Raw genomic sequence first — 12,918 nt, 5'->3', positions numbered from 1 at the left:
CTGTATCGTTGCAAGGGATTAGGTTATGGGTAGCGTTATGCGTAGCTCCCATTATAGCTAGCGGTCACAATTAATCAAGTTAAACGTGCATTATTGCTTCGTAACCAGGTATCCGTTCATCTTCTTCGTATTTAATATCATCCCTTCGAGTAGAAGTAAATAAGTTGAAGATTTTTTCTTTATTAAGCTGCAAAGGAACTGCTCGTATAGTGTTACATAGCTGTACGTTAGCTTCTACTTTTCAGCTTTTTATATTATAAATTTATAATAATATTTCTGAAGTTACACGAAACTTTAAACGAAATTCGCAGAAATCTCAAGTTTAGAAATTACATATTTCAAGAAAACCGAATACGCGAGAACACGCTGCAGTATCAGCTACATAAAGTAAAGTTCTTGTGTTTAACGGTCGAGGTAGTACGTGCTTTCTTAAATTCTTTATTAGATCGACTCTGTAGGAGTTAAACAGGAACATCGCCAGATTGTATGTGTATCATGTAAATCTTGATTTTCGGAAGTTACAGCTACATTTTCCGTATCATCAAAAAATCTTTCCGCATCTTTTATCCGCGTTGGAATGAATTACAAGTTGGAACTCGTTCGTGTTTTGAAAAGGAGGTGAAGTCCGTCGAGTGGCTTCGCGTTCTTGCGAATTCCTTTTAATATATGCGCCTTCAAGGGTATCGGTCAAATTAATGAACGCGAATTATAGCCTTGTATACCCTTTCACGATACTATTTATAGCTTTCAGGACTTTAATCCATGATTCGTCGCGTGATACGCGCCCATAGGAATCTACCATCGAGTTTTCCTTCTTTCCTTTTTTTGTTTAATCGTTATTCTATATGTCGCTGGTGGAACACCGTGTTTTATCCGGAGCGGTGATAAAAATCGAGGGCATTTTCGAAATCGATTGCACGCGTCGGAAGGGTGGAAAAAGCTCGATATAAATAATTCCTGTCAACGATTCGAACATTCTCACCCTCCCCTCTTCACGTGCGACATCCTCTTTTATAATCGCGCAACTGGAAACAGAAATGTCGATTAAAGTGGCCGAATTGCAAAGGTAAACGCTTTTAGTTTTTATCTGTGGGATTTACAAGTTTGTTTAAATTTTCTGCCAGTTTTTCTTTCCTTTAGAGCGTTGCGTTTTTCGTCGTCGAGCAAAAATACAAATATACGCAGTTTTGGCAAATATTTGATTCGCAAAGTTTTGCGGCCTTTCGTTTCGTTAACCACGCGAAACCTATCAACAAGGATTACCGTTAATGATACCGAAATACATTCGGACAAATAAAATTCGATGTACAGTTGCTGACGAAAGTATCTCAACATTTACTACGGAAGACTTTCATGAAGATGTTATTTTGTGTTACTTCGTAAAATTTCATTAACGCTGCAACGAGAGACGATCATCGAGATTATAATGGTAAAATATCGAATAAATTTGAAAATGTATTGCAGAATATTTATTGCAAATGTATTTCCATAAATAGTTACCTGAAACGTATAATTGCCAAAGATTGTTTCGTGAAATGGTTGAGATTTATTAATGCGATAAATAATTGATTCAAATACTCTGGTAATTTGTATCAGATCTGTGCTTGCAGCAAATATCCTCTAATTTTTACATACACTTCGAAATTTTTTCAAGCTTTACCAACACAACCGTGGCAGCCAAGTCTCGTTACAACGATGCAACAAAACTTCGAACTACGTATAACGCGAACAATATCAAGAAATGTTTCTATATAAGTTCGAATATTTTCAGGAATATTTCAAACAGTTTTATTCCGAGTTCTAAGTAGAATGATTCGATTATTCTCAGACAGAACGTATCCGAGGTTCGATCAAAGTTTTTCCCCGAAACGATCTGTTTATCGTCAGCTGTGCAGCTTTATCACTCGTGTACACGCTCCACCACTATCGCCCATGCGTATATACCTTTTTATGGCCCTTTTTTATCGATGAAAAGATGGAACATCTCACGGACACGCTTTATCCCTTTCGCCCCCAGTATCGAGTTCAATTTCCTTTTCCCGTCACGTTGATCACGCGGCTGTACACGAACCAGCAAACTCCACACTCGTAACGGAGATGACGCAATTACGATCGCGTGTTTATATCGATGACTGGACGGTCAGGTTCATTCGGACCGTTTAACTTATCAATTTCGCGGCAAAGATTCGTCGCGTGCACGGTCGTACATCAATTAGAACCGGTTTCAATCTCGTGCACACTGTCACGATCCTATCTGCTAACAGTTCTGCATGAATTATTACGCGATTCGTACGGCCACTCCTCGTTACCTTTAACTCGCGAAGGTTGCGGCCCAACGCCGATCGCATCCGAGAAAGCAACTGTTTCTCGGGCTAACGAGCGAACTTTCGCGATAACGAGCAACTTTCGTCCCTTCGTTCGATGTTTCTTTTAATAGCTCCGCTCTGTTTCGAGTATAATAAATATAGCGTTATCTGCATTTCCGGGATATCGGTTGCGAAATTTTCGGCGAGTGAGAGGTCGCGTGGACGGCCAGCGATAGAGAACCGAAGCGAATGTTTATGTTACATCGTTGGTAAGAGAGGGGAGTGTTATGTGGCGATTTCACTGAACGTCGAGTGTGCGAGGTATTTAAAATTAATACTTATTACTCTTAAGAAGATTAGTGAAACTAAATGGAACTTTATCGTTGAAATTTTGCATTAGGTAATATGTATCCTATAAAGTGTTCGGTTCGCTCGATTTGGCTGGTTTCCATTTTATTTTCAAAAGATATTTTCCATCTGAATTTTATGCGATGGCTAGTTTGTCTCAGGAACCAAACTGATCAACGATCCATTTTTCATTAGTTTCTTAATTTTATTGCCTAAGTACATGATCAATATTCAATCGCCAAGGAACAAATAAGTTACTTCCATAAGTTGGTCCATCGCAAGAACATTTCATAAATAGCAGTAAATTCCAAGGTAAATTCAAAAGACAGTATTTGTAAGGTCATCGTCTTTCTGTAGCTTTCAATTTATGGGGTCGATCAATGTGGCCTCCTTCTGAACGGTTCGTTTAACGAAAAAACATCTGTCTGCGGTCGTTCACATATTTACCTATTATCCGCAAGTGTTTCCCTCCAAGACTGGAAGTATCCGTGGTGAGAATCGGTAATGGCTGCGAGAAGCCATCGAGGACCTCGACCCGCGACACGTCGATTCCGCGTCTCTCGCATGCAGCGTTCAGCACATCCCTGTAATAAACGTTTCATATAGCTTCGTTCCATAATCCCATTTTACACAGCGAACGATCGAACGTTCTGCTCGAAAGCAAGTAGAACAACAACAATGAGCCACCACGCCTCCGCGTAATGGCCTCTCGACAAATCCCTGGTGCAAAAGTAAGTAGCGTGTTTGGATCGTTCGCGATACATCGCGCTATAACGCGTCCATAAAGGGCAAGCAACTTTCATAAGATTATATTGGAAGCTCCACAAGAGATTACAGCGCTATTACGTATTTAACGGCGATTATTAAGCAATGCCACGAGCTGACTCTTCAAAGGGCTCGCTCGGGCGTGGCCTCGTCTCGAGATATCTGCTAAATACATGTGGCTTTCATTTCCTTCTGAATTTCTCTCGAATTATCGCTACTAGTCGCCATTTACGACTACGTAAATTAGTCGATGTTTCATTTGTTCGTTATACGCTCGTGGTACTTTCATCGCCTCTCCATTCTTCTCTTTGATGCGATAATTACTCGACCGCTCGTCGACAGAGCAAAAGTAGGCCGCGGCGATTCGAAGTAAATTTGGAAATTACACAGAGTAGATTTAAGAATAAATTTTCCATGAAAAATATAAAAAATGTGTAGTGGCTGGCTTACCATAGAAAACTACTTAATGTCTATATCGTACGTGTTATATAAAACACGTTGAGATTTCGTTAGTACTACAACGAGACACGACCGTCATCATTATGTCGATCAAATTTGAAATCCATCTGAAAACGTATATAGAAATTACAAGATATTCATTGGCGACGTATATATCTAGTAAGAAATTAGTATACACCATAAACATGCGTTTTAAACACATAATAAATACGAAATATGGTGCCTCTGAATATTCAGGTCAATTAAAATCAATATAAATAATTGCCTGTTACGGTATGCTCGACATCTCTGTGTACACATACTCGTACTAAATAGCTTGTAATTTCTATATATATTTTCATATTGCTTGTAAACTTTTCCAATATAATTACGATAGTCGAGTCTCGAATCGCGCTAATGAAATTTCAAAGCGTTTCATAATGTTGTATATTGATACTGTAAAGAATATTAATAGAATATCACGGAGGATATTGTACGAATAGTTTAACAAATTATCGAGGTTTGATAAATGCAAGGAACTTACGCCAAGTATGTGCCTTTCACAGCTGGCAGAAGTTCGTCTCGGTCTAGGCCGCTCGAATCATCGGACAGCTCGAAGCTAACGCTGAAGAACTCGCTGCTGGATACCTGAAAAATTGATTTCCAAGTTTTGACAGGTTGGTGCAATTATTTGGGCAAACTTGACGTTATAACGACGTTGGCACTAGCGCCCGACTGTTGAACCGAGAGTTCGGCATCGAGTGTCCAACTTTGGATTACAGTGCGCGATTCGAAGCGAAGCTCGAGAATACTGCAGAGCTTGGTGGCAAATTTGGCGGCAACACTCCAAAGAACTTGGGAAACTCTTTGACCTATGTAAGCTCGTGATTGCTTCTTCAGCCGAATGTTTCGAAAATTTGCATACCTTGTATGAAAGGGTAGACTTTCGATTTATTACGGAGTTTCACCTCGGAAATTCGCCGTGTCGGCGCGCGGAATTTTAGCGTAGATTAATTTTCAGCTAATGCATAGCGAAAGGGTGTTCGCAGTTCGATGTATGACACACGGAGCTCGACGTTCGGAAAATGTGGTATTTTTAGTGACATTGACAAACGACTGATAAGCAACGAACTTTATCGTCCATTGATATTTAGGCTTACAAATTATTGCAAACACGAGCCTTTCAGAAGCTAAAACAATCAACTGCAGCTTCTGTCACTTTCTCAATTTCCATAGAGAAAGGTTCTTCCATCGCGGCAGTGATAATGTAATGAAAATTCTAACCCTTTGATCGAATTGCACTGATCTTGAAAGTGTCGAATTACTCATGGGTGGTAATGTATGCCTAGCGAAAACGCTGAGTGCCCATCCGAACTGGAAAGCCTCTCTATGTTGGCTGACGATGACAGGCAATAAAATACGAAAAGGCTTTCATTTATGAACCCGTTGGCTTGTACATGGGAAATGAGTCGCGCTCATTTGCCACGACCTTTTCCCTGTCACTTAGTTTTACAATCGCCCGTTTTATTGCCGCCCGTATTTTTCCCATTGCCGTTTAACCGATACATTCTGTCTTTCTTTTCTTTTCCCTCGTCGAGTTTCGTATCATGCCTCGGATGGTTTTACCAGTGTACGTTCGTACGATAGTTCTCCACTACTTTCAAAGACGCCGGACCTTTCGTAACACATGTACGCCGTTTATTCTTCATGGCGTATAATTTTTATACGTCCGCCTTTTATGAATTTCGTATTGCACGAATGACGTGTTACGAATGGATCTTTGCTCGTAAAATCTTTCGCAATGTCCTGGTGAAAAACTATTTGCAGAGAAGAATCGTGCATATATTTTACAAATTAATCGCTCCCTATCAGTTGCTCTTACTAGTTAATTTTAAACTAACAAGTTTAATAGTTGAAGATTTATTAATAATAAATTTAAACGAAGTACAGATCGTTTAGGATTAAAAGATGCGATTGAGTTACAGCTAAGGAGATCTAAGATCGGATATAAAAATCTTACGCCAGATGGGCATAATAAGCTGTTTGAATTCTAGAATCAGCAGAAACTTCCATCCTTGACTTTCCTATTTTTTCTTCTCTACGCTTCTTTACCCTCTTTTCTCTTCTTTTTTCTCTCCATTTTTCCAATCCTTTCTCTGACACTTTTTTCTTTTCTTTTCTTCTTCTTTATATTTCCTTGCTCTGAACTGTCGCTTCCACGTTCCTTTTCTCTTCGTCTTCTCCACTTCTCGTTATCTTTTATTTCTCCATCTCTCTCAATTATTTCTCGTCCCATCCGTTTCTCTCTTCTCTCTTCTCACAACCGTAACAACCGTACAACAGATGTCGCTGGATTTTGGTTACTGTTCCATGTCTAGATTGCATTAAACGATCTTAATGTTTCTCGGCTGTTTAATTAATGTACTGGGGGTGGGCAGCCATGCCTTGGAAATATCCCCATCTTCCAGTGGAATGTAATAAATATGAGCCGACAAGTAGAATGGGGCCCCAAGTGGCTGGTCAAGTAGAATAGCGCGCGTGTGGTCGAACAAACAGGACAAGCCCACATAAAGTCAATTTGTAAACGACGCTATTGTTTTTATTGGCGTAGCTCGTTCTGAAAACGATGCAAAACAGCCGGCAAGCTTGTGTAAGTAAAAAACATTCATTTGAAACAGTGCTCGTTTCGAGTTATACCGAGTTTTCTTCAATTTCCGACCGAATCTCTAATTACACGAGTTCTCTGAAATTTTTTGAGCATTTTTCAACGAGGAATTCCATCAAACTGTAATCACATATATTTCTCTCCGTCGAAACTATTCGTATATAGGAGAAAAATCTGGCTCAGTTAGGAACATTTTCACGAACACAACGCTAAAGATATGAAATATATCAAATATCGCAATATTAGGTTGCAATGTACGAAACGTATGCATTTACCGAAATATGAATACCGCCTTTTAAATTTTCTCCTATCTTCGGTTATCGATCCTTTTAAAAAAGAAAAGGGAGAAGAATTCAATTATGAATTAAGGTTTTAAGTTAGGAAGAGCATTTTCATACTTTTTCTCTTTGAATATTTTTTCCACTTTTACATTTTTTTTACAAACGCACAACAGCATTCGATTACCAATTTCGTTAAATTCCACTGATCGATATTCCAATAGGGGATTTTAATAGTCATTGATCGTTAAGAACCAACAAACTTCTTACACATGTGTATATCGTTGGAAAATTCTACGAGCACCATGTCTTTAGTCTCTAAGACTCACATCTGGTGAATCGATAACGGCGAACAGACAACGTACCTGCGGTCCGTTTGCATGTAATCGATTCGACCCTGAGCCAGCGAACGTTTCGCCAATCCCACGGGGGCAAATGTCCCGTAATTCTATCAGCGGTCATAAAAATAAATACGCGTCCGTGATAAGTCTACAAACGCGATCGTTATGTTCAATCAGTTTCTTTCAAAAATTCCTATTGGATAACGGTGATTCCATGGACGGGGGCGATGATGCGATGGCATTCGTGGAACGATAATAGAGCTAATCGTAGGAAATTGTCCATCGATGGAGTTCGACTGACTGTTTCATTGCCTGAAATCGATCATCCTTTTTTGCCACTCCCTTCTTGTTCCACTTCGAGCATCTTTCCTCACCCCGATAGGTACTTTCTTACGTTCCAACATATTGGCTTGCCATTTTTTACCACGTTGCCAACAGAAGTATCGAGATTACGGTCCATTGTGTCCACCGAGAATTAATTAATGCATTAATATCTATCTATCTCTGTAGCTCGTATTTGCTTTTCCTTCTTCCACAGATATTTATTATTTAGCGGTAATACAGTTTTCGCAGTGTTAATGTATCGCCTTTGTTCAAACAGCTAGCAACCGGGAAGAATAAATATAATAATCGTGGGTGTCGGCGTTAACGAAATGGCAAACGAAGAAATATTTTCTTGCAATTTGCAATCATTACGCGAGAGCAGCGTACACTCTTCTATACGTTAAAACGCAATTTCCTCTCTGTACGATTATTCAGGCTATTTTACATAATTGGAGACAAGAATGGAGTTGTTCAACATGCAACGTCTGTAATATCGATTCTTTTCCATCGGCGAAAACGCCGAAACGACGTCGAGCCGACAGACTTAAGTGCTCCAATTCTCTTCGAGCTAACCGAGTTTCCCGATATTTCTCTCGGGCCTGGGTTATCATAAACGGACAGCAGCGCCGACGCCAGAGTTTGCATAATATCTCGCGATCCTTTCTCCGCTTCAACGGCAACTTTGCCCACACTCTTTGATAAGTCCTCGCGATACTTAATAATAAAGCTACGGAAAGGCCATCTGTGCTCTCGACAAATCTCGGCTGATCAATCCTCTCGCGTAGCCGTACTTCCAAGTCTCCCTGCAGGGCCGTAGGGAGGATGAAAAAGATTGTTCCATTGTCCTTATCGAAACTTTCTATTCAATTGTTATTTCGTTTCATCTCGTGATACAACCAATTTAACATTTCCCAAAGTTCCATCAGAATATGTCACGTGCAGTTTCTATCGAAAGTTATGGAAGATTTTACTAGGATTACACTTTTTGTCGTCTCTAACTTCGGCAGCCTTCTCTTGAAAGATTTCTTATCCCTTTCGGTAATGAGTTCCGTCGAATAACTTTTACAGGATTCGTTTCCTCTCTGTGTCTCTCGAATAAATTTTGCAAGCATCGCAATGAATAGTAAACGTTCCAGTTACCATTAAAATCTGACGAGGAATCGGCAAATTGGAAAATAATGCGTAAAAGATTGCGTGAAATTAAAAAGTAATTTGCTCCAAGACAAAGTCAAACGAGAACCATTAACACCCCGAAATGTCAGTTTTCAAGGATCCCCTTTTACTTAGAAATCCTCGTGTCGGTGAAGAAATTCACGAAAACGTATCTGCACCATCAGAGATTCGGACAAGTTTCAGGACGAGCAATTCGAGTGTATTTTCACAGTGGACACCTAGTTTGTCGGTGTCTGTATCTTCGTTGAACGAAATCCTCTGTCCAGAAGGGATTAGAGCGAAAGCACCCTCGGCAGAGACACACCGAGTGGCAGGTGTTTGACTGAGATCGGTCGCTTAGCAATTCAAATGGTAGCTAGCGGCGACATGGCCCTGTCTCACTCGTTAGCCGCGATGGAAATAAGACGATAAAATGTCTGGAGAGGCGTTTCGTGAGTCGCGTAATGCCAACGATTACGAGCCATTTACGTTCCCGACGAGTCTCGTTTCGGTCGGCTGGAATTAATTGCCAGCTACCCTCCTTTTCGCCACTCTCTCTCTCTCTATCTGATCCCTTAATTTTTTCTCTCGTATTACTCGAAGGGCAACCAGCGCGTAATTTCATTTACCGGTGTGGAAACTGCCGCCACCCTTGCTTTCAATTTTCTCCTCTGTCCTTTCCACTCGGTCGTGGACCTTCTTTGTCTCGTCTGCCCTTCGATTTTTAGGACTCCTTCGTTTGTTTTCAATTTTCTCTGTCTGGACCTTTAATCCGGAATTCTATCAGACTTGGATACGCAGCGCTGAAGCGATTAATTATGAAACTTAATTATAGAACGCGAGCAAAATCACAGTGCTCGGAATGCTATTTATAGGAAACGATGTATGCTTGGCGGAAGAGATAGAGCGAGGCCGTAAATTAGAGTATTTATCAGTGACGTTCGTTTGTGGAAGCACCGTAGATATCAACAGTCATTTGCGAATTGAAATAAGAAATTTCTGTATAATATGAACGCTACAAGGGAAATAGACGATACGTTACGTTTTACGTATGTTCTTCTAGATTTTCGAATTTGACGTCCAAACTCACTGAAGTCTAAATCTCATACCGAAGAGATGAAAATGGCAGATATACAAAAGAAACGCGCAGGATGCGAACTGCCGTTTGAATTGCTAGAAGCAAAGTGGACGATACTTTTCTCTCTCTTCTCATTCGCTTCTCATTCGCTCAATTAATTTTACGCTGAATGCCTGCATACGGACAATGGTCGGATTGCGCACATACTCTATAAAAAATCACAAAAAGTCAGAAAATGTCTCGAAAATCGCAGCGCTGTAAATTTACGAGGAACTATTATGAGAAATTCGAAACTTCGGTGGTTCCACTGTTAACGTCCAAGCGATTTTACGGCCACACTGTATCGTTATATTTTAGAGATCGCGCAATTTGTTCCGCCGTAGAAGCTGCGAAACAAGATTCACTGCGTGCTCGTTACGTTTCTGTCGCAATTTCATTGTCTTTCCGCTACAGTATATCGCGTCAGCGTTTGGTAATTTAAATAGAACGAATCGGTTTCGGCTATTCGAACTGGCAGCGATTCACACGATCACGAGACGCGTTATTTCGTGTAACAAGTTCTTTCGTTATTCCGTTCCCGTTTCAACGACGAGCTGCAGATCCGGTGTAAGCGTTGGCGAGCTCGGCTAAAACCTTCAAGGGATCGAATTTAAGTTCTTTCGACTTTCTCGCGCTTTTCATTCTCCTTTCACGCCGTACGTCGCCATAATAAATCCTCCAACCGCACCAACTTGTTATTTATGTAGTGACTCGCGGTTTCCTTCTCAACGGATTTACCGAAGCAGACGATTCCCCTTTCCTTTCGGCGAAACAAACATAAAACGACGATATTCGTGTTTTCGAGACACGATAAAAGAGGAAGCGAACCAATACCAGGGCTGGTTGGTTCAAAAGGTTTTTAGCGAGGTCTGATCTTGTCTAAGGTTTACTTCGAATGGACTACTTTGAGCTACAGTAGTACGTGTACTCTTATAGTCAGACAGTAAGATAAATTTCTTCTCTAGCATGTGTACGGAATTGTTTGCTGTTATTGATCGGTCCGGGAAACAACACCAACGGATCGTAAAGGTTATGTAAGCCCGCGATATCCCTAAAATTAGGACACGTTTTAATTGTTATCTCGTAAATTAGGATTACCTTTGACTCGTGTTTCATATACGTACTGTCCAGTAATTATCGTTGCTTAATAAACATCCTTCCTCGCAATATTTTCATAACAAAAAGTAGCCATTTAGTTACATGTTCGCGTGTTAAGTAATTAGTACGAAGTTTAACAACTCTAATTTATTACAAACTAAGTACATGACTACGGCATAGACAACAGTAGACAAGAAAAAAAAGGATTTAAAATTCTTGCATTAGACATTTTTTGGTATATCGATAACAATCCTCTACTTTCCAGTTCTCTACTTTCAGTATACGAGGTATTCCATCTACTTTATTTGGCTGAAATATCTTCGTTATTTCAAGTAATCAGAGAAAATATTAGCTATGAAAGAAGCAGAGTTTCAGTCTTCCTCAAATTCATCGAATGTTTATTTTAAAATACAAAATAATTGGTTTCTCGAGTAATCCATATGTTTAACGAATTTTAAAATCTTCTCTATGCTATCATCTATGTATAAAGAAACCACCGTTAGCATATTTCATATATATTGCATATTTTCAAGCCTGCAACTTTTATACGTAACATTCTCGTTTATTATTTGGAATAACGAACGAGATAATAGAGATGAACGCGGCTCTGTGCCCCATCAAATTTTCATTGTTCTCATTGACATTTAACGATTCGTTGTTAAACATGTATACGAACCTGTGACCGAGACAGCTTGTGCCGGGTGCGATTCTGGTGCGCTCCCTCGACGGACGACGCCGTGGGTACGAGAAAACGGGGATTACTTTCGACGTTTTGGGGGTGGTGCTGTAATTGCTGAGGTTGGTAATGGTGGTGAAGATGATGGGGTTGCTGTTGCGAGGGACCACCCCCCAGATGGTGTTCCCCCGTATCCAGCATTTTGCTGCCCAGAGCGTCCAGCTGGGTCAACGACCTCGAACGCACCTGCAATCATACAACGTGACATGATCTTTCCATCACTGTCACCGGAGCTCCATCATATTTCATCAAATATTTCAAGCTATTTATCACCGATCGATCCGTTAAAACGTACGAGAAATACAGCATGGAACATGGCTGTTGACTCAGGAGCTACGGCTTGAAAGTAGAACACGAGCGTATTCGATATACTTGCTGTAGAAGTAGAATGCGGCCGTTTGTGGCCAGGCAAACAGGAACAGGAAGAACAATATTTGGATTGAGGAAATGAAAATTGGGTCGCGCACGGTATGTCATAGGAAGATCTCGTTGAAAATATCTTAACAAGGTAGCTGTAGTAAGTCGAGGTTGCATACAAATTGTTTAATAATTAAAGGGTTCGCGAAATCTCCGGTCCTAAAGACTGGTTTAGGGACGTGGCAAAAAATAAATTCCACGTCGGAGAAATTTTCGTGCCGCCTAACTGGGTCACTGTCGATCGACCGGTTTACCAGTATCGATCATCCTTCTCGAGGGCCATCGTTATCTCGATCTAGCCGGAGCATTCTTCCATGCTTTTATCTAACCCTTTTTGTTCGTTTATCCACTCTGGTTAGACCAGTCTCGACGCGCTGACTTCGTTCGATCGACCTGTTTCGTGGAATTACTGTTGATTCCACCTCGTGGAAAATGGCCTCGAGTCGTTCGCCAAGCTCTGTTCTCTCACACCATTCGCGGCGAACCGCGAACGAAGCGATACAGGGAAGATGTTAATGGTTTTGCGGCATAACGATCCGATATTGATTTCATCCACAGGGAAACGCGAGTACTAAGTGCAGCGCGTACCGTTTCTAACTTCGAAATTACGGCTGAAACGATACCGGCGGCTCATGCTGACCGAATACCATTGACGCTCGTTCTAAAATCGAATAGCACGCCTTAAAACGATATCGAGCGCCGAACCATGCTCGCGCTAAGGAAATTGCTGTTATTTTTACTTTATTTTATACTTTATTTTTATGGGAAATCCACTTCCTTTTTTCGATCATCGAATCTCGTACGAATTGGTACACGAGTTTGCAGTATCGGTAATTCACCCGTTAACCAAATCCAAATAGGACGAGACAGAGTTGTTTGAGACAGAAGGATATTCAAGCAATTTGCCTTGTAATTTGACAAATTTGGTTGTAA

At 40.6% G+C, this 12,918-nt stretch overlaps 1 protein-coding gene across 11 annotated transcripts in view; it reads right to left on the bottom strand.

Moving 5' to 3' along the window:
- Positions 1-12,918, bottom strand: part of LOC132914037 (pleckstrin homology domain-containing family G member 5-like) — an 85,132-nt gene that overhangs the window by 8,760 nt on the left and 63,454 nt on the right. For all 11 annotated transcript variants that reach the window (XM_060972805.1, XM_060972806.1, XM_060972807.1 and 8 more), the window contains 3 exons: positions 11,509-11,754; positions 4,402-4,505; positions 3,102-3,238 (listed from right to left, as the gene is read on the bottom strand). In XM_060972805.1, coding sequence (XP_060828788.1) covers positions 3,102-3,238; positions 4,402-4,505; positions 11,509-11,754 — 487 coding nt within the window. The remainder of the gene's footprint in view (positions 1-3,101; positions 3,239-4,401; positions 4,506-11,508; positions 11,755-12,918) is intronic.

Source organism: Bombus pascuorum, chromosome 14, assembly GCF_905332965.1.
Source record: "Bombus pascuorum chromosome 14, iyBomPasc1.1, whole genome shotgun sequence".
Taxonomy (NCBI): Eukaryota; Metazoa; Arthropoda; class Insecta; order Hymenoptera; family Apidae; genus Bombus; species Bombus pascuorum.
Note: the sequence above shows the minus strand (reverse complement) of the source record. Positions and strands in the feature narration are given on the sequence as shown.